This window comes from Echiichthys vipera (genome assembly GCF_963691815.1).
Source record: "Echiichthys vipera genome assembly, chromosome: 16".
In the NCBI taxonomy this organism is placed as follows: Eukaryota; Metazoa; Chordata; class Actinopteri; order Perciformes; family Trachinidae; genus Echiichthys; species Echiichthys vipera.
The window spans coordinates 18544327-18567272 of NC_139841.1; the positions used below are offsets into that span (position 1 = coordinate 18544327).

General features: G+C 39.6%; 1 protein-coding gene across 3 annotated transcripts; it reads right to left on the reverse strand.

Annotated features, from left to right (window-relative positions):
- Positions 1-3: 3 nt before the first annotated feature.
- Positions 4-22724, reverse strand: fubp3 (far upstream element (FUSE) binding protein 3). Of its 3 annotated transcripts, none has more exons than XM_083929294.1 (19): positions 22616-22724; positions 16999-17110; positions 14166-14196; positions 12593-12642; positions 12374-12445; positions 12083-12140; positions 11694-11856; positions 10318-10416; positions 10047-10151; positions 9823-9925; positions 9270-9370; positions 8912-9041; positions 4385-4545; positions 4050-4123; positions 3833-3909; positions 3354-3410; positions 3042-3092; positions 2792-2922; positions 4-1570 (listed from the first exon to the last, which is right to left on the reverse strand). In XM_083929294.1, the coding sequence occupies exons 1-19, from the start codon at positions 22709-22711 to the stop codon at positions 1562-1564; spliced, it is 1680 nt and encodes a 559-aa protein (XP_083785420.1). In that variant the 5' UTR covers positions 22712-22724; the 3' UTR covers positions 4-1561. The 3 variants fall into 3 exon arrangements, with proteins under 3 accessions (XP_083785420.1, XP_083785419.1, XP_083785421.1); XM_083929293.1 differs by having other exon boundaries at positions 14166-14199; XM_083929295.1 differs by lacking the exon at positions 3354-3410 and having other exon boundaries at positions 14166-14199.
- Positions 22725-22946: the final 222 nt, after the last annotated feature.

Sequence of the window (22946 nt, forward strand, 5' to 3'; positions counted from 1 at the left end):
AGTTGGCCTCTATGCATCATCTCAGAATATTCAACACTAAGTATCAGAATACAACAAAAAACATACAACAGTTAGAATAGTGCCATGAAACAGAAAATCAGCTTAACCGTACACAATAAAGGTAGTCTGGATGTTTTTAATACATGGTTAACTGTACACAAGGAAAAAACAAACACCATAATTAGACATTTTGAAATTATATCCCTTTTCATTAAGAAATGAAGTTAATACCAGAATCATTTTTCCATAATGATGCATCATTTATACCATTTATATTAGATCACACAAAGAAATAAAAAATTAATTAAAAAGTTATTAGCATTGGACTGAGTCCAACTCCCCGCTGAGTCCACGGCGAGGGCTCAGTGGGGAGTTGGTGAACTGGGAGGTACCAAATAAGACAGTTTTTGATCATAATACTTAAAACATAAAAATACTATATTAATTATTACACAGGTAGAAGTACAGAGGCTTAGCAGTCTTGAATAGTTCAGGTACAGAACATACACAAAAATCTACCACTTCGTATTTTTTCTTCATAACAAGATGCAACATCAAATTTCAAATTACACATTCACAATCTTTGAGCATTTTCAGTATGAAAACAGAACAGAAAAAGAGGGACCATTTTCCTGCAACACTGATCGCAGGAAAACAAAAATTATATAAGTATATATATATGAAACATATATATTTTAAATTAACAGTCAAATATATGAGCATATATACATAGTTTTACAAGGTAGCAAAGGCAAAAAAGCTATTTGCAACATCCCCCTAAATCCTATCATATCAGATAATTGTAATAAATTATCCATGACATTTCCATTTAAAAAAAAAAAAACATCTTAAAACTACAAGTTAAAAGTCTGTCAAAATATTAGAGAACCCATCTTTGTTTCGAAAGTGAAATAAGATATTGCACCTTTTTTTTTTAAACCAGAGTACAATAAAAATGACAATGAAAAAACAGCATACAATGCCCAACAGGAATTAAATTAGAACTATTGCCACTGGCTGACATGAATCTGCTTTTAAACCATGTAACAAAAATACATTTCCTGTAACAAAACATCACAGTTTCATTTCACTGAATTATGTAAAAGGAGAGGAAAAAAAACCAAAACATTTTTAACACACTCTTTTAAACATCTTATGACAAATGGTATTCAAGACTGCTAAGCACATAATCATGGTTTCATTTCAACATAACTAGAAAAAATAGATCATATTGCCTTTTGAAATGTTACAACTCTTGGGTTCATTTTGGCGGTACAATCTGAGTCAAAGACAGGAAAATATAGAAAAACGAAATAGCTCTCTCAAGTCCAAAAAGGGATCCCAGATACTGTCTATTCAAAATAACAGTGTACACAAGCATTTAGTAACAAATAACGGTTCCTGATTTTTAGAAATATTACTTTATCATATAAGTCATTCTACAGCTAGTGTTTCTCACTAAGAAAAAAAGTCTTCAAGGCGTTGCAAATCTAGAACCCTCTGTTAAAAAAGGGTTGTTTTCATCCTCAGTGATTCAAGTCTTTCACCTGGGCGCCTTCTCTTAATGATCCTGGAGAAGAAAAACACAGTTTGTTCAGCATTTCTCTCAACGTATACCCACATCGCAGCTCATTCCACTGACATTTGTTTGGACTTCCTTCATACTTTCAAGAAATCCCACGAGTAAGAAATGCGCCAGAGCTCCTGAAACTATTGGAACATCCATTATCTGACCCGTTTCTACATTACCTTGAACATGTGTACTGTATTTTAGTGATTGACAGTTGCAGGATGCATGTGAGAATGACTAAATACAGACCCAAATGTGTATTACTACAGTTTAATACATACCTAAACAAATAACTAACCATAATTTCCATTATCATCATTATTCATCTGCTGATTATTTGCTTTTATCCTTTTTATAAATAAAATAAAATAAGATGAGAAAATATCTAAAAGCGCCCACTTCAATTTCCCAGAGCCGAAAGTCAAATACTTTTTGATCCAAGAAACAATGCAGAACCAAAAGATAATTAATGCTGCATCATGTGACAAAGAAAAGCAGCAAATCCTCAAATTTTAAAAACCACAGAGAGCAAATTTTTGCCATTTTTGCTTAAAAAGTTAGTCAAATCAAGTGGTTATTAAAGTAGCTGCAGATTAATTTCCTGTTTCAGCCCTACTCTTGTTTCAAATGAAAGCTGTTGATAATTTAAGTCTGAATTAGGGACGGGCAAGATGTCTATTGCTTCATCTATAAAATAAAACACTATAAAAATGTCTGTCGTTTATACTTCCCTAAATAGTTTCTATGGCGATGTTGAAAAACCAGCGGACGAACGCAGCAATAACAACATCACTTGGACAGCGCTTCAAGTTTTGATCCTTGCACGTTATGTTCATTTTCCACTATAGTTCTAAATAAAATACTTTTCATTTGTGAAATATTTAACTCGCACTGGATTATACAAAAATAGGCTTTACCATGTGGTTATGTCATATTACTTTAAACGGGATTGAAGACTTTAGCCATGTCGCCCAGCTCTTGTTCAAAGTGCTTTTAGAAAGTGCCTGGGCCATTTAAAAAAATGAAACTATACATTTTTGAACAGTTTTCTTAGTTTGCATCTTCAGTAGGAACCACTTGCATGGAGCCAAAGAATTGAGAAAGATTATTGGTTTTGGACTTTTCATCGGATTTGTTGACAATGACAAAAGTTACCAGCCTCGACCCTATGGATCTGTGCTGTGAACGAATCTGTGAAAACACAGTTGAGGCAGTTCTCACCTGAAGGCCCGGGGCTTGCGTCTGCTGTGCGCCCTGGTTGAAGTAGGGCATCGGCTGTCTGCTGTAGAAATCCACCCAGGCGCTGTAGTCAGGATTAGAGGTCTGCTGAGAACCAGGACCAGCTGTCTGGCCTGAAAAGGAAGGGAAAAAAAACAAAACACAACAGTAAGGAAAGAAAAAGAAGAGCAGGAATCAAGTCACATCTGTAAACATGAGTGTATTTGTATAAATTACTTCCACAAGTACTCACCCCAAGATTTGTTGTATTCAGGAGCAGTGCTCTGGGCTTGGTTTTGCTGACCTAAATAAACAGAAAAAGAGTTTAAATTGTGTTTATTTTTACAATAATAAATCTTAAATACAGCCTTTCGTGACCAGGGGTTTAATCTGAAGTTGTGAGCACGGTTCATGCTCCTAATCTTTCCAACATGGTGAGTAAATGCATGATCAGCCTTGTGTGAACACACAGTGTATATAAAGAAAAAGGGGAGTCCAATTTAAACTTCTTTGGAACAAAAGAACAAAATTGTGGGCATTAAAACAAAATATCCTTTTCTCTTGCCTAGCTTTTTATAATACTGCTCCCAGTCCATCTGGCCCGTCTGGGATCCATTGTGACCTGAAACCAGACAGATAACACCACCAGAGTTACTGAGAGTGAGCTTCGCTTTTCCCCTTTTCACCTCCTGCTCTCATCTGTTTCCTAATGATTTCCATCGACTCCAATTTTAAAATCTGTCTGAACAGGAAAGAGGTGGTTAGCCACACACAGGGGGGCGCGACCATCTCATCCCAGCGTGCTGAAAACTTTGAATACACCGCAGCAACAGGAAACTGGGCGACGAAACCAGCCTGCTTGTGCTTTCGGGTCCAAATTTATGGGCCAGAAAATTAATTCTGGTTTACATATTTTTTGGCCAGTTGTTGACTAAAATGACCTAGCTGGAAAAGGAGCCGATATTTTGATCTGTTGTGTTTTTGTACTGATATCTGGTCAGGGAGCTTGAGCATCTGCAGTAGGTCTGGGTGCATTGTACTTACTGTGCTCCTGTTGGCCTTGAGGCTGCCATATCTGAAAAGTTGTACCCCATCCTCCAGTCATGAACGTCTGACCCCCACTTATGTAAAAATAAACAGACAAGTCAATGTTAGTAAAACTTTACAATTGACTGAAGACACTGTTCATCAGTATGTGTTTGACCAGGAAAACATTGAAGTTATTTGAAATGTTGCGGTTTGGAGAGAAATTGAAGCATACTGTTGAGGAGGAGTGGTTGGTCCTTGGTTGTATGGATTCATACCAAAGTTGCTGTTGCCCCCCATTCCTGGACCCTAGAGCAGAGAAAGGGAAGAGGAGGCGAGTGAGAGACCACACTTGTGTTTAAAAAGCGAGCCAACAGGCAAGGTCAGAGGGCAGGGCCGGGCGCTGATGCACTCCATTAAGTCCATTTGATGGATTCTTTGTTTTTAACCTCTGGTGACATCCTGCTGGCCACCAGGACCACAGCAACCCAGCAGCTCTCCGCATTGACATGTGCGCTCATGAATATCAAGCCAGACAATAGCATTTTGGGCCAAAGCCAGACCACCTACCCCAATTCTCTCATCGATCAGCTGCCGGGCCTTTTCCAACTGCTGAGGTGTGCCTCGGATGGAGAAGATGCGCACGTTGGGGTCGGTGTTGGGCGGCGGGTTTCTCTGTAGCTCCACATGGGCACGAGACTGCTCTTTGATGTTCTTGATGGTTTCTCCACCTGGAAAAGCAGAAAGAAATACAGAATATTTAACTCGGACGCATTATTTTCTCAGTCTAAGAAAGTGTCTGAAAATACAGGAAAATTATCCAAGAGCCCAGGGCGACCTCAAATTTCTTGTCTTGATTCACCAACTTTCCAAAACTTAAAAGAAATTTGCTTAATTATCTTAAAAGACAAAGTAAAACAGAAAATACTCAGAATCGAGAATCAGGAGCTGGTGAAAATTATGATTATAAACATAGTTGGCAACTCATTTTCTGTCAAACTAATCGTTAAAGTTCTAAATCTTACAGTTTTCACAACACATGCGTTTACAAAAGCTGAACTGCTTGTCAGACGGCAAACAGCATCTGACACCTCTTCCCACACCTTTGGTGTCAGAATTTGGGGATGCCACTTTCCAAAACCAACAATACGTTTGTTAGAGCCAGTTTTCATTGTTTGTTGTTTCATTTATGAGTGTATTTAGGTTTTGAGACAAGCCAGGAACACAAAGAACACCACCAAGATCAACAAACTGCGTGTACATGCATGTTGAGACTTCACAGCCTATAGTAACTAAGTGGAAATAGAAAAAGAAGTCAAGACAACGATATGACACTATGTAGAAATTAGAAAGGAAGCTGCGTTTTCTCTCTCAGGCTCTCTTTTTTTTCTAAAGTCTAAAAGAGTCTAGAAATGTGTGCGGTTGTCCCCGTATTTAAACAATATTGTGTCATCAGCAAACATGGTCGCCTCACGTCAGCCAAAGACCGTTGTAATTAAACTCAAATGTTATTCATCTAGTGTCATATGGTCAATACACAGTATTGCTAACCCCAACTTTATCATTTATAATCATACAACTGTCAGATGTGGGCTGAAAACATGAATGCTTGCAAATCCTAATGTATACATTTTTCCCATCTCTATTAATCCTGTATGATAAGAACTCCATATTAATCCATCAGAATCACATCGACTCACTTGATTAAAGTGGTGTGCTACCTTATGCAGACTCAGGCTTGTGTCTCACCACTCATCTACCATTCTGTGGTAACATCCATGCAAATCAGGAAACAAAAGGAGACATCTCCTGCACACCTCCCCCCCTCCGCTGTATCAGATGCCAGCTTCCCGACGTGTGGGGAGAGCAATTACACCAGCAGGGAGAAATGAAACATAGCTGGCAGGAGAAAAGGGTCGAAATTGAAGCGTATCCTCCTTCTGGGATATCGTTTGTCTCTTTTACCCTTTTCATTCTTGACTCGGTGTTGTCCTCTGTGATGAGAGGAGGGAGTGAACGGGGGCATATAGACGCCACCCCCCTCCACAATACCCATCTGAACGAAAAAGGCTGAGGGTGCTTCCCGGGGGGACACCGGGGCTGTCCCAACATCAATTACACATTTGTTCACTTGTGGCTGACACTCTGATGACCCTGGCTGACCCCCGAATGAAAATGCTCATCAAAAACCTCTCCTCCTCCCGTAGCCGATTCCTTGCTGCCAACAGACTGCACATGGGCCATTAACCCATTGTCAACCAAATGAAACTTCTGCCTTAATGAAGCCATTATGAGCTCTTCTAGTCAGACAGCAGAGAGCAATGAAGACCCTGACTATTCATTTCATGGACTGGGCTGTAGTGAGGGCAGATAATACGGGCCTTATTAATGAGACTGGTTTAGTGAGCTGAAGAAAAGGAGGGGATACAAAAGTGCAACTGGTGACAGCATTCAAGGCAAAGCCAAGGGACTGGTTAGCTGCTGGTGGGGGAAACTCTCAGGCCTCAAGGGAATGAATAACATTAACACAATGTGCAACAAGGACCTTTCTAATGCAACCTCAATCAAGAGGTGGGCAGTATGGATGAAATCAAAATGTTGAAAATCTGTATTTTTATATCAAGAAATAATTAGGTATGCCCTCCACTTCATTGTTTTTTGTTTTAGATGAACTCCAATTACTCTCAATCAGTTGGATGTAAAGGAAAAGTCTAGTTTGTCTGTATACTTCTCCCTGTGTTAACCATGGGCTCTTATAAGTTTACTCTTTATTGTACCCTGTTTAATCAACATTCCTATCTATCCTTTAGAGCATAGTTGCACAAAGTGCAGCCCGCAGGTAAATGGAGGATCTCAAACATTATGTCTGCCCTGCCGAATACCACATTAAATGCATTAAGTATAGTCGAATCATCTGCATTTAGAGGATTGTGAGGGGCTGGAACCAATCCCAGCTGTCAACAGGCAAGAGGCAGGGTGCACCATGGACAGGTCGCCAGTCAACCACAGGGCTGACACATAAGTTGCGTTTTCACCAAGCTGTCCAATACAGTTCAGTTTGTTCGTTACACATAACGGTGCGTTCCAGTTTAACCAGAAAGCTGGAATTTCTGAATTGGCACTCAAAGCCAACCATTTCTAAATAGCTAAGCTAAAGTCAATAGCGATTGCAATTTTATTACTTCAATTGACCCAGATTTATTTTTAAAACTGGTAGCCTACAACACTACTGTGACCAATTACCAAAAAAGTGAGTGGAATTGAGCAGACACGTACCATGCAGTGGAACCTTAGCAAGAGAGACAGACAATCATTCATACTCAAATTCAGATACCTTCGGGCATTTTAGTGACCAATCCACTTAACCTACATGTGCTTTAACTGTGGGCGAAAACCCAGAGAAAATCTGGAGAAAACCCATGCATGCACTGAGACAACATGCAAACTCCCTAATTTGGGAGTCAGTCTCTTGCCCAAGGACATTTCAATATGTGGATAGGAGTAGCTGGACAATGAACTGCCAACCTTGTAAAATGTCCTCCTGAGACACATAACTTTACACTTTGTCTAAAACAAAAAACTCAATAGGTCTCTTACTTTTTAATTATCATTTACATTAAAGGCAACTTGATTCTATGAAACAATATCATGACAATTTATTCATTACATTTTAGCCCAGCTTGCAGTATAGCCAGTTTAATATTTAACGTAGCAAGATCATTTAGTCACATTTTAGTTGTCTGTGACGGTGGAAAAATCTGTACTTATCTAAAAGGGATGGCTGAGTACAGATATATCAAATTGAAATGTGAGAAAACAAGTTTAGCTACCGTTAGATTTGAGCCCATTTTTTGAAAACTCCATGTCTATAGAGTGAAAGTTTATTCATGACCTTAGAAGCAGTAGAGTTTCACAAAGAAAAGGTCCACTTACAAGCCTTTTCTAGAGTTTCCAAGGAGGCAAATTTTAACTTTCAAGGGAGCAAACCGTCTGCTGTGAGATAACGGCGATAAGAGACGGAAAGCCCTGGAAAAGCCCTAGAGTTTTTAGGTTAAAATTCATGAGTAAAGTTGAAGGATGCTTGTTACAGCTCTTGCACTGAATTCATGCCTGTAATAAAGTCTGAGCAGGTTGGTGGGTGGCTTGATTCATCAAGCTGTGTGTGTGTGTGTGTGTGTGTGTGTGTGTGTGTGTGTGTGTGTGTGTGTAGCGGGGTCAAAACAGAGGGGCAATGGGCTGCATATGGCATCGTAAAGATATTAATCACCGTACTCTTTAAGGGACGGCTGACAGCACCCAGACCCACCGCCATCTCCACCATATTGGCTCACTTCATATGCTAATGCACAGAAAGGGGGACGCAACGCCCAGGTTTATTTGTTTCCCTCGCCCCACTACATGCACAAAAGCCACTTGACATTTCTATTGCCATGTTTTTATCTTAGGTAAAGAGGCCCACTCCGAACCCGCCCACAACTGCACGCACACACACACACACCAAGGCGACATGCATGCACACACTACACACTACACACACACACACACACACACTCACAAGCTCCTTCCAATGCAATGGTCAATGACTTTTAAATAGCTGGCAATAGAGTGGGCATGAATAGCCAATAAGCTAATTCCTCCTATTCATTCCCTCGCTGCACTCTATTGGGCTGAAAGACCCTCATTAGATGCCAGGCAGCCTTCCACATGATTGAGGGCTGTTATTATGCACCTTTAACAATTAATGTCACATTACACGCATTATCCCCGTCATTAAGCCCTTAGTGAAGCCAATGAATGCCACTTGTGCTGTATACATGAGCCCTGGAGAGAGAATAGGAGGGTGGTCACTCACCCCCCTCTTCACATCAGTTTCACGCAGTGGCAGGACACCAAATGGCATTCAGTTTTTTAAGCAAAAAGGCGCGTTGGATATACTCTTTATTAAGTTCATATTGATGGACTATGCATTGTTTCTCTCAGACAGCAAGAAACTGATTAAACCAGACACGCTCCCACCTCCCAGCAACTTTTAAATAAGATATAAACAAAAACCTCTTAACTATACATGCATACATAAACATTAAACATATTCCGTACCTTTTCCAATCACTAGTCCACACTTGTCGGCAGGTACTGCATATGTCACCTCCTGCAGTCCTCCAGAGCCTCCCATGTTGCAGTCACTTCGCCCTCGACGTCCGATCACACCTCCAAACCCATCTCGCTCCTACAGGAAGGGAAAGGGTTATGGCTCTCTAAATTGCTTTCAGTTCAGATATTCTCATTAAATGGATATTTAACCTTGGCACTCTGCATTGACTCTTCCATGAAAGAAACTTCACTTTCCTAATTATTAACCTAATGTCATAGCGATTCTTATTGCTCCTCCGCTTTCCAACTAAAAACTATTTAACTGGACCAATGTAAACATAAGGGACAAAGCAAAAGCACAAACCTGAGCAGTTTGAACCAGTTCATTGATGAGGTGGACTGCATGGTGGCAGTGGTCGGGCTGGCCCATCACCTGAGCAACTCGGTCAGGACTGACTCCATCATCTGAAAGACAAGTAGGGACATAAAAGGTCTTAAACTGCTCCTAGATTGCATACGTACTTACTTTGAAGTGCTTTAAAAACGAGGTTGTTAGGTAAAGAGGTTTTTTGTTGATTGTAAATTAGGACTAAACAGCTCAATTGAGTAATGAATAAGTAGGAAAAATGCTGATCTGAATTAGATTGCAAAAAATATCTGTCCGTGACTTCTGATTATTGAGCTCCAGGCAGCATTATAATCCTCTGCTTTGTCAGCCTTCAAGGACTCGGATTCCAGCCACGACTGGCCACATGGAACCTAACGACAAACTTGTTTCTATTCCTAAATCAACACCTTCTGTCTTTCTTTGCACTGATATGTGTTGTGTTTCAAGAGTAACATGATGACCAGCTTTAAGGGATACAAATTTCAACTTTACTTGATTGCAAACAGCAAGTGGTGTTTCATATTTTTACCTTGTTTGAACTGGATCCTGACCCCAGCATCATTCTGAATCTTCTTGATCATCTCTCCGTTCCTGCCGATGATGATGCCGACAGCAAATCTGGGCACGACCACCTGGGCGATGACAACAGAGGAAGATTCAGTAAATATTTTTAACAATTCTGTTATGGGAATACATTTAAAATCATATTATTTTAGCTGTGAAGCATTTGAAAAGCAGAAAAAAAGCTCTTACATCCAGACTGCTTCCCCCCATTTTGGATCCGAAGTCTGCCCGGCCAACCCTGAAGTCTCCTTGGTCCTTATCTCGGATGAGCTTCACCACAAGTTCACGCGCTTGCTAAACACACAACAAAATCTTAATGAAAAAACAAACATCTGGCTGAAATGATCTCACTAAAAACAGAGGTTTTCAAATGTTTGAGTGGAAGACTGAAGGCATAAAATGTGTAAAATTGTGTGTAAACTGGAAAGCTAACGGCCCACTGAGCTGCTCTGAGACCGACCTGCACTTTGTGGGGATCCCCAGTGATTCTCAGGGGCTTGTCTGCTCCAGTGGGCATGGGGTCATCCTGAATCATTATCATCTGCACTCCTGTTCTCTCCTGCAGGGGCACAATCAGACAGAAGAAAAAACACACACCAGAGTGTTACCTGGGGCCCAAAATACTGTTCACTCTGACAGGAGGAAATTCTGCCACATCTCAAAAAACAGGTTTTATGTTTTGATGTTATCTTGGCCACCTAGACCAACCGGTGAAAACGTATGTAGGATGTGAAATAATGTTAATATTAGTGTGTGTCTGTGTGTGTGTGTCACACCAGGGGCGTAATAAAGAGCGTAATAAAGCTGTTATCTCTCATATCTTTCTAGAGCAGTGTATAAAACAATCAGGTACAGGTTCTCCTTCATGGATTGGGACAAAAAAAAGAAAGAAAAGAAGTGAATTTGACATTCCTGGAAGACTTCAAAATATCAACAGAGAAAGCAAACCATACATTATAACAAAACCAAATTTTCTGATCCGCTAATCTCACTCCTTGGTTTCTCCAAGTACAGATAGAAGGAGGGGGTTCTTAATAGGGATGCATCCATCCACTTTTTCAATGCTAAAATAAAAAATTTCTTTGAAATCATGTCCTCTAATCCACACACCACAAGGATTTTAATCTAAATTTTGTTATTATGGCAATAACGTGTAGCCATTTTGATGTCAATTGAGTCAAATTGTAGATGAGGAGATTGGTTTAATAAGCCTACAGTTTGAGAAAAACATCAATGGGCTTTATAATTCATGCCAAATTGAAGCATAAGAACATTTCTGCTCAACTGAGCCTACATTTGGTGAAAGTTGCACAGTGCTAGCACACAAACCTAATTTATTAAAATTTTCAGAGTTTTAAACTTTAAACTGTTGCTGTAGCGCCACCACCAGGACTATAAGACCACAAAGCCAGTTGAGGAAGTTTGGCACTGGACTGGACCCATCTGCAAATTTTGGTTTATTCTCATGCATGGGACGAAAACATAGATTTATAGTTATTATTTTATAATAAATCATGCATTCGCAACTTGTTTAAAAAATGTTTTCAAAATTATCAGCAACACAGCAAATTGGTCAAAATGTAAACAGAAATTAAAATCTCAGGATAAAATGAATATAAACATAGAATTGAAGCTCGGTTGTTACAATACCGGATCCAGCTATTTGAGTCAGTATCGGAGCGTCCCCAGTTTTAACTAGTTCATAGCTGGTTCTTATTCAGAACCAGGTTACGGTCGCATCCACATTTTAATACACTGCTCTGCCAAGAATATGGTCTAAATAACTGTGTTAAACGGTGTAAACTGCTATGTATGCAGTGCAGTCTGCTACCAGACCTGCAGTTGTTTGATGGTCTCTCCTCCTTTGCCGATGACCAGGCCGACTTTGTTGGCAGGGATAAGGATCTGTTGGATTGAGCTGTTGCCGTCCATGTCACTGTGGAAGCCAGGACCGTACCGACACTGCTCCACAATCTCGCTCAACAGTCTTTTGGCCTGACTGTGGGGGTGGAGCAAGAAATACATTCGTCACCACAGTTACAGACTGGACACAAAAAGCGCTTCTGTGTCACATTTTTCTTTGTCAAAATGTGAAAGAGGTGTTCAGGTGATTCAGTGACTGATTAAGAGGAGATGTGAAAAGAGATTTGAGTTCATGCCCTCTGTGTCACAACAAAAGGGGCACACTTTCGGTAAATCTGTCAAAGTTGAAAGGTGAGACTTACTCAATGTTCTCTGGGCTCCCAGTCAGCGTGCAGGGCCTGTCCAACATGCCTCCACTGTCTGGAACAATATAAGCACAACAATAAAAGATTCTACATATTTAAATACACAAAAATGGTCAACAGTATTCTTAGAAGCTTTCACACAAACTTAATGAGTGAAATTATCTCGGTGTTGGTGTGAAAAGAGAAAATCTAAACGGAAACGGCCCAATTGTAAAAAAGAAAGTAATACGTTTAAATTGATGTAGAAATAAGGGGCTGAGATAACGTGTGTGTGTAGTGAGAACTTACCTGAAGCAATCTGGATCTTACAACCTGATTCCAGTTGAATTCTTGAGATCTGCTCTCCTCCTTTTCCAATGACTGTAGAAGAAGGGAGAGAAAAGGACAGTGTTTATGCCTTTTAGATTGGGGCCTTAAGCAGTGACCCAAAAACTGAGTAGAACGTCAATACTGATGATTACATGTCAAACATTAATACTGACTATAATGAACTGAAGGGCTACTTACTGAATCCCACCATCTTATCAGGCACTTTGTAGTCTTCTGTAGCAAGAGCCCTAGGATAGATTAGGACACGATCAATAACTCTGGCTGACCAAAGAAAAGAAAATCCAGAAACATCTAAAACTAGACTGCCTAATCTCTAAAGTGCTGCAGGAATGAGTCTTAGATAATGAGTCAGTTTTTTTGCACTTCTGGTTCCCTCGTCTCCAAGTTTACAGATGTTTAGTTTGATGCCTTGAATAAGGTCTGTGGTTAACAGGCTGAATTTTGTTCTACAACATAAAATTCCGTAAATACCCCACTTCTTCTGGCTAAAACCAGGTCAAATTAGACTACAAACGTCATCACGCCGTACAAGCGTAATCAGTTGGAAATTACACTGCGTTTACACTCATTTGTGAAGATTAACTTACTGTACAAAACTTGTAGGTATCAAACTTTTGTTTGCCACATTTTTATAAGAAGGTGAAACCAGTGAATTTGTGTCTTTTTTCTTAAAAACATGACTTCAATCGTTCAAGATCATCAAAACTGTGGATTCATTTTCTGCCAATCAACTAATTGGCTCAGAATGGACAAAAAAACAAAACAACTACTAGAGATTCATTGTTTACTTGCTTTTTCTAGCAAAGATACCAAACCCTGGCTGGTTCTAGCTTCTCTGATGTGGAAATGTGTATTTCTTTTGTATTTTATCATAGTAAAATGAATATATTTTGGTTTGGGACTGTTGGTCGGACAAAGTAAGTGGTTAGAATTAGGGCTGGTAACACGTTAATTATGATTAATTAATTACAGAAAAAATAACACAATCGCATTTTTCGCACAGTGCGGAACGCTGCTTATTGCACTTATTCCCGCCCGGTCCAAGATAACACAAGAACACAAGATAAATGGTTCAGTAGGTGGACATTTGAGTTCTAAACAACGACCAAGTGAAAACATGGATAAATAGCACGGCCGTGTAAAAAGAAGAATTTGCCTTCCGCAGGAGCTCTTCGGCCTCCGCTCCACCCAAATGCTAGACATGCTGTAGGTAACGTTAGCAGAGACAACGCTCCTAGGATGGACTGTCATTAGTCGATGGATCATTTTTGTTTTTGAAAACATGGGAGAAAAAGCACTCCATGTTGTTCATTTCATGCCATGGATATTATTCTAAATATTTTTTACAATATTAGGGTTCCACTTTTCTTGAATATACCGTACTAAGCACTGTTTTATTTTTCATAAGATATTAAGTCATATATCGAAATCCATTTAAATTGAAAAATGTTGCTACTTGTGTCAAATATTGATATGCGATTCATTTTATAGATATTTTTTTTTTTTAAATCGTGTCCCACCACTAGTTAGAATATGTCAACTTCTACACTTTTAAATTATACTTCATAGACCTAACAACTAGATGATTGATCAAGAATATAGTCTGCAAATGAAAAATGTATTATTTGCAACAGAATAAAGCTGGAAATTACAGGTCATGTACAAGGGATCTCAAAATTACTACTGAAGCACAAAGTAAACACTAAGAATACATCCAAGTACATTAAAATGCACGGTGCGCTCTGCTCACCTTTGATGTACCATTGCACTGAGGTGGTTTCCTACTGAGAGAGGTGAGAGGAAAGCAGACAAATAAAACACGTGAGAAATAATCTGAGATCGTGGTTTAAAAATAAGTCATATTTTAAATATCTGTGAAAGCGATGAAGCCGCTAAATGAAAAAGAGTGAGTCATGACTGGAGGGGACGAGGAGCAGATGGATATGGTCATGCCAATCCTTCGTGTGTGACCCACAGCAGGGGGCTTTCCCCACCATGGTAATCAGGCCTGTGAGTGTTTGAGTGAGTGTTTCAATCAGAGCCGTTCAGAAAAGAGAGGCAGCAGCCGGGTCAGTGGCTGCTGGTCCTGAATTGAATTTTGACAGGTAGCACCGAGCAAGGGTCCTGCAGGGTCAGTGGAGGATGTGCTGCCATGGACGTGAACACCTGAGTTGATATCTAGCAACTTCAAATCAATTTTATGGTTGTGTGCACTGATTTCACTTCCTCTGGCAATGCACCGGGGTTAACGCTTGAGAATGGAACAGCTATGAATATAAAACAGGAGGTGTACCAAATTCAGACAAAAGGACAAGACTGGGAGATAAAATGTGAATGCCTTGAGTCTATCTGTATACTTGTACACCTGATATTAACTAAATTGCTGAGAGCTAACAAAGATTTCTACATTGTGGGACAACCTTGACAGAGAAAAGCTAAGGACAACAAGACAGACAACAATGCGTCGAACAATCCCTAAACCAGAATTGCACATAATTTATCTATCCATGCATTCAGGGCTGAACTATCATAAAAACAACCCGACAAGATGAGGAGGATGGGACAAATGACTTATGTTTCCACTTCATGGATCAAATCTTTGTTGTGTGTGCAAGGCAGAGCAAGAGAGAACGACCCTTTTCACTACACTGCAGTGTCAAGTTACTTAATAAAAACACGAAAACACGGCTCTCAATTGAGAATGCAGTGTTTCTCCTACATTGCTCCATCTCCTCAAACACATTTGGGGTACCTGTACCAGTACCTGAAGCAACAGGGCCCCTCCAACGCAGCCCCTTGTTTTAACGCGGTTTTTAGTCTGAATGTCCGCTAATGGACTTCTAATATGGGTTTCAATCCCTTGAACACCCACACCCGTGTTTTCAGTTATTCTGGCTGATTAGACCTCATCAACTGGATCAACTGAAAACAGCTGTGCGACGTTCAGGGGCTTTAAGCTTTGGTCATGCATACATAAATTATTAAGACCATGTTCTGTCAAGTTTTCGTCCGAAGGAATTTCCTGCTTCATATGAATTGTATAAAATAAAAATGTCACTTAGATGCCTTCATAAGTGCTTTTTTTCCTACTCAGCTTACCTCCTCATTAGTTACAGGCACACACAAGTGAGACCTGGATCTAGTATTTGTATGAACCATATTAATACCAAATAATAACCAACTTAATAACCTAATTCTATCATCTATAGTATGGTTGATCCTATGGCTACATATGCAAGACATTTTCACAACTGTATAATGGCTTGGTCTCAGTCCCTGCAGGTCACATTTAGTGCCAGTCCGATGTATATGTCAGCTGTTATTGTAGGCCGATATTGGCCTTTAAAACAGAATATCAGCATCTATCAGTTTTCCCATATGAAAACTTTTCTTACAGAGAATATAATGCAAAGAATCCATGCTTGGGGTGATTTTGTAATGTGTCATATAGCTTTTTTTCTTTAATATAGCTCATATAGCTTTTTTTTTTCTCCTTTAGCAGTTGGCTGATACAGATCATACAGTACTATTTTAGCTATTTATTTAAATGTATTCTTTATATAAATACTCAGCAATTAACCGATAATGAGCATGTTTATTAAGCTGTTTATTTTTTTTCCCTCAGTGTTCAGTTAGAATTGGTTGACAATGTAATACGTTGTATATATTATGTTTCCTAATGTTGAATACTCTTTAATAAAGTTATTTGTTTAGGAAAATGGCCTTCTGAGTCGTATTGGTGCAAAATCAACATAGAAAAGGTCCATTTTCATTCAAGCTCAATTTTTTACAATATCTGCCTCCATATCGATAATCAGTGAATTTATCCCCTTGGTCTCAAAATTCCCGTATTGGTTGGGCCCTAATTAAAAACAGGTGTGAAGTTGTGCTCATCTTCCTCTGCCAGACCCTGAAAAATAGCCACAGAAAAGGCCAAGCATGGCTGAGATCGACGCAGCTGTACAGGTTGTATGATGAGTTACAGAAATAACAACTTGGCATATTTTTTTCAAATCAGCATGAAAACTTAGGTAACTGCTCCCTGCAGCAGCTTTTGTACAGGCTTCGTACACCTTTTCCAAGGTCAAACTCAAGCACTTTCAAGCATTTTTAAGGTCTATTTTCAAGCTTTTCAAGCACCCTAGAGCTGTGATAAATTGCATATTTCTATGCATACGTATTTAAAATGATAATTTCCCCTTTTTTAATCCCACTAAAAGAGATGGTATTATGCTTTAAACAACTGAAATTGTGTTTCGTAATACCAGAAGGATAAAAATTTAAATCAACTTTCTATTCTATAGCCATATGTTGTGAAAGTAACACGGATACAATTTCAAGCACTTCCAAGTACTTTTCAACTTCAGAACACAATATTAAAATTCAAGCATTTTCAAGGATTTCAATCAGCGGTACAAACCCCATTTCAATCAACTGCAAATTTTAGTGGTGAATATGTCCCTAGCTACTGATTGGTTAGTTTAGAATGAAAGCATCAGACAGTGGTTCTGAGTATATCAGTACATCAGAACATTCTGCAGACATGCACCCGTGATATGCATGTGTTTATACTGAAGGCTTACCTCCATTGTCTAGTGAACGTTTTTGGCCTCCAAACCCGTAGAGGGAGGGGTCTATGACCGGAGGGGAACTGTTCATGTTGGGCATCTGGTCTCCTCCCATCTTGGCTGCCATCTGGAGACACAAAAGAGTAAGACAGATGGAATAAAGGTGAAAAGTGGATATGTGATGATATTCTCTTTGAACATACATTTCCATTTAAAAACAGCCCTTCACGAAAAGAGTGACATTCTCTTTTCTTCTCGCGTTCTTAAAAGCATCAAGTTTGCTGTGAAGTTGCCACAGCCCGGCTCCTAGGCTGTGACACTTGACAAATTCTTCTGTTGCGTAGCGTTGCCTTTTTGACAGCAGTTGAAAACGGCACTTTGTATATTACTGCAGCAGCTTGAAGCTGTTCTTGTTGAGACTACTGATAACTGTGCTTTCCTTGAAACAGCCACGTTTCAGCTCTCACCGACTAACTTTTTAAACTTTCACTGACAAATGACTTCGATCATCATAGCATGTCAATTCCTAAACTGTAGAGTTGGTTCGATTCTGATTTTGACGGTCCGGCCCTGTCTACGAGCTGAAACTGGTTGAGTTTATGAAAAGCGACTGAACCACAATTTGTTCTGACATGTTTCGGCAAATGGGAATGTAACAAAACCAATTTTCCCCTTGGGACCAATAAAGTATTTCTGACTCTGAAAAGGTGGTAGGGATTACATCGGACTTGCATGCCCACCTTTCTCCAGTTGCACTAGGCCAAGGTAACAACCCAGAGGAGCGGCTCGTCATTATAGTATGAGTCATGTCACTTGAGGAGATAATGAATGAAAAAGGTATATTTTCTATAAAAACAAACAAACAAAAGAGATTTGGACTAATGTGGTGCTGAGCAAAACTCAGAGGAGTGGCTAGTTACTAAATTGAGAACAGCCACTCCACCTTAAAAGTCAGTACAGAGAGCTTAAGCTGACTATGTTGTCTAGTCTAACTCCCTTCACTTTAATCTGTAGTTAGCAAGCAAAGACAAAGGGATTTGGCTTGGGGCTTTAGGAGCTGAAGCAGTCATTCACCAACAATAAACTGCACACACACTGCACTGCTATATTCACATTACTGCCATAACTAACCAGGGAATGATCACTGGTCTGTACATTTCTGGCCACCTTAGGTACGCATTTCTCTACACGTTTCTCCGGTAGTAATATTAAGTGTCCAGCCCCCGCAACCCCGCAACCCCGCAACCTAACTTCAAGAAGAGTGCACTTATTTGCAATACAGCTTAGCTAAGAACCAATCTACGTCTACTTTCAAAGTCATCCGCTTGCCAAACTCAAGTAGATGCTCGTGTTCTGCAGCAATGGACATTTAAATCTTCATTTATGCTGTACGAGAACGCCAACAGCATTTTCCACTACCCGTTAATCTGCCACATCTCCTTCCTTACAAAAGTATAGCATTTCAGAAAATTACACAAAATTGACATCTGTGCCTGACTGGAATTTCTTCACAATATGAAAATATAGTGGCGGCATTTAGAGTCTTCCATCACCTTCAGGGACGATTATCTACTTTAGAGCCCACCAGTGGAAGTGAGAGGGGTGCGATGGAAACAAGGAGGCAGAAAAGGAAGCAGGTGTGGGGTTTCTGTTTTCCATGACATCTCTGTAGCCATGTACGTCAAGCAGCCCGAAAAGCATTTTAGATGCAATCAATACTAACAAAAGAAATTGCTTAAAATTTGACTGAAATTAGTGTTAGACCGAGTTATGTGTTATTACATTCAGGAAGATACCTGAGAGGGAAATACTTCTCAGGAATCTGCGTCTCCACAACACCTGCCTGTTTTATAAGCTGTCTCCACAACAGTAAGAGTGTAGGTTGTCATGGTTTTGTCTGTATTTATATTGACATATTTAACCTAGTTCTAGTTCTTTCAAGTCAGAAGATAAACCGTGATTTATTAATTACAAGTCAAAGTGGCTACTGTTGATCACATTTCTGCTGCAACAAAAATTTACACTTATTTATTGGTTGTTTAGTGAGAGGCAAATGTTAAGTAAGTTACTACTATCAGCATAAAATTAGTTTATCAAGAACACTATGATTTAAACCCATGCACCTGTACAGATAGCAGCTCATGTGAAAGACCACTGAAATGCACTTAATCCATATTAAACCTGTTATATTAATTTATGTTATTTTTTGTCATCACTGAGCCAAAACAATTTTTAGTTAAGAACGTTCTGTGCCTCTAACTTTTACTATGATCAATAAGCTTAAATGTCATTATGAGCGATCACACACTGCAGCTTTTGTCATTAACCTGTATTTAGATTTTGTCAGACAACGGTGTGATTGTAAAATAATGATTTTATGAGTACCACAGCGCAGGAGCTTGAGAATGACTGCCGTTGAACATGAAGTACTTATGATCCGGCATGAAATCACTGTTTTACTTGTCGGACAACTTACTGTATACATTTCTCTGAAACTGAAAAAACATGCAAATATTAACCACTACATCTAAGCGTATAAAAACAAAGTAAAGTGGATCACAAAGACATTAGGGGGATGAACTGAGGGTTAACAGTAGTTAACCTGCAGTTGCAGTTTTGTTATTTGATAACCGAAAAGAAGCACAAAGAAAACGTTTTAGACGCATTTCTATTTTTCCGGTGTTTCACTGTGGGTTGAGATCTCTAGGAAAACGACCTGGGAATGCCAGTGTTGATGTGGTTTTAGGTGTAAAGAGTCATGGTTGTTTTTAGTCAGTAACACTTTATAGCAATCTTGTTTTATAATAAACTATACTGATTATAAATAAAAATGAAGTCTATCCAACGTCGAGAATCAAAGCACCTAAACCAACTATGACATTTACTTTTTCTGATGAAGGTTCAATTGACCACTTTTAGGCTAATCAAAGATTAATTTGCATGCACAAAAACATTTACTACCGAGGCATGATCCTACAGCAGTAAAGTACAGTCAGCCAGTCTGGTGAATTTTGTGGCAAACTGTGCACTACAAACAGTCTATCTTGCAGTAGAAACTGCTCAATGTCCACTGAGGTTTCTGGGTAAACACCACTGTGGACTGGACTGGCCCCCAAGACCAACTCACTTCTTGAATGCAATCTTTGCTGAGTGAATGTGTAAAAAAGAAAGGTAAAAAATACAAGTAACTGCAGTCAGGCTTCATACTTTGCGCCTTAAAATGTGTCCTTAGATGTCCGATTTGTCTAAAAATAAGAAATGAAATCATGTGACCACATGGTCACGTGGAAACTTAAGTATGTATAGTTTATATTTAGGGTCCAAGAACACTGTGTCCATTGGGCACTGTGGCACAACTATTTCGTCACTGATCTTAATTTGTGACACTCACTTTTACTCAGTGTGGTCTTTATATTTTACAAGAATCGGTGTGTATGTTGTTATCGGTTTACAGATGGTTAATGTTAATGGTTTAATTCAAGATGGGTACATTTAGTGACAGTGAGAAAATGGCAATTAAGAAAAAAAATAGCAGACCAGAAACAGCAAGCCAAAGGAGGCAGAACGCAATAATTAAGAAAATAGGAGGAGTCAACATCTGGTCATTTAGGCTAATGAGTTAATGGACATTGACACAAATGTGGCCTTTACTTTTGCGGGCTCTGATAATTGTTTAATAAAAAAACAGAGCAGTTAACATGAAATGCATTGCAAAACAATTTCAGCTTGTGCATCTTAAAGATTTAAAGGTCAGTCGCTCTCACTGGCTGCTCCTCGAGTAACCAGGTGACTGCTATAACTGCTTCTGTGGTAACCCACACCACACACACATCAGTGTAAACAAGCATTAGAGCAAGGCCTACACTTCCAATCTCTCAAGATTTATGCCACATCGATGTCATATGATACGTGCAACACAACAAAAGATGACTTCCTTTTTCTAGAACAGAGGCACTCGTTGGTTGAAATCCAAAATGTAACATCAGCCACAAACAATGCTGTAGACATGAATAGCTTTTTATTAAGGGTTGCTATGTAATCTACTCTGATGATAATCATGAATATTGACCTATGTCTTTCTGCAATTAATGATGCAAGAGTGATGTAAATAGCCATAATTAAATCCTGCATAACCTACTTGTTATGAGGCCAACATGAGATGTTCCTCCTACAGTTGGCAGCTTTTTGTTTCAGTCTGTTATGAAAGATATTTGTGTGCAGCTTTTTTTTTTAATCATATGAATTCAGGGATTAAAATATGCAGGGACACAATTTGTTTATATCCGTGTTATTATCTACACAGGTGAAAGCTCAACTGGTAGCTGTGTGACTAAAGTCCAAAAGCAGTCAGTGTGGTTCACTAATCTTCAATTACAGCTCTACTGCCCTACAAAGCCACATTGCAGTAACCACAAGATAATTTAAAACACTAAAAAAAGCTTTAAAGTTTGTTTACTGTCCCAACAAATTAATTGTTGCCACATCTAGATGATAGATTGTGGTTTATTGGTTTGCCATGGTAGGATTTTTAACCAAATTAATCCTAACCTTCATATTTTCAGGCCCAGAACTGTGCAGGATTCCTGTTATTAGCAATTTCCTAGATACTGCACTTTGGCTTTATAGGGGGTGGCTTTATGGGGGATACTACCCCCCACCCCCCCAACTTCAATGGTAACCTAACTACAAATGACCCTTTCTGCAAGCAGTCACTATCTAGATTCAATATAAGGCAAAACAGGGGGAGCAGTGAAATGTAGATTAGCATTTTAAAATGATAGTTTTCAGGTATTTTCCACCCAGCAAATGGAAAAATCCAAGTGTGCTCAATAGGAGGAGTGGAGAGGGGGGCTTATTTGAACAGATGACGTTTCATTACATGGCCTTACTTCAACAAGGCTGCCTGTTAGGACACATAGTACCACACACACATGCTAAGCTAAGCTAACGTCAGCTCTGTTAGCTAGCTCACTCACATGTATTATGACACGATAAAACACGCTTCAAGTTTCATATATACGCTTAATATTGAGTTAAAGAACGGGAATGGGGCAGTGTTAATGTTAGCAGTACCATGTGATCACTGATTAAGCTCTCGGTGTGTCTAACTGGGGCAACAGCCGGTTACATTAAAGCTAACTCAGGACTTTAAAACTAGCATGCTAACTTTCTGACAGCGTGTTCAGGCGGCTCGGTCGGGTTTAAACTACATATTCGCTTTTAGTCACGTTGTGTCGGGCATCAAACGTGTGATGTAGCAAGTTGAGCTAACTGCAACTTTATGTGGCTTGACAACAGGTTGCAGTGTTGTCGGCTAAACTTAACTTAAAGTTGCACAAACTTCCGACATCGTAAGAGGCCTTCGTGTTTCTGCGTCAGACATGTTTAGTGTGGTCATTTTGACAGCTTTGACACGGTTACTTAACGCGTCTTCCTCTCTCTAATCTGTCCTCTCAATCTCGGCTACTTAACTGTTAGCTTGCTAGCTCGCTGTGGTACATGAGGAGTGTTTGTAGTAGGAGGTCCGCCGGGTTGCCCAGACCCAAAAGTCCTGCCCTGCTCCTCCACATGCAAACACGCTGTTCGTGGGTCCGATACCACCAAACTTGTGTTCGGTGAAGAGCGTTTTTACCTGTCGGACCCGGCGTATCGTGTCTGCGAAGTCATCTTTCGTTCCGGGCTGAGCCACCGAGGCCTGTCCCTGAACCAGCTCCGCCATCATCATCATCCGCCTCGGCAGCTGAGAGCCACACTTAAAAAAAAAAAAAAGAAAAAAGAACAGCACACGTGCCGAGCCAAAGCTCCGCGAGCCAGATGATCTCGCGAGGACCACATATAGCATGTGGCAAGAAGAACCCCTATACCACAACTAAACAGGATATACAGCTAACCCTATATAATACACTAGATTATATAATGATATAATATAACATAATATAATATACTATATCATAATAACATTA

Bases quoted from the DNA above. Each gene is read 5' to 3' on its own strand.
- fubp3 (XM_083929293.1), bottom strand. From the start codon at position 22,711: ATGATGATGATGGCGGAGCTGGTTCAGGGACAGGCCTCGGTGGCTCAG. The intron at 14,200-16,998 runs GTAAGCCTTCAG...CACCTCTCTCAG, and splicing joins ACGTTCACTAGACAATGGAG to TAGGAAACCACCTCAGTGCA. The intron at 3,093-3,353 runs GCAAGAGAAAAG...CTGTTTATTTAG, and splicing joins GCAGTATTATAAAAAGCTAG to GTCAGCAAAACCAAGCCCAG.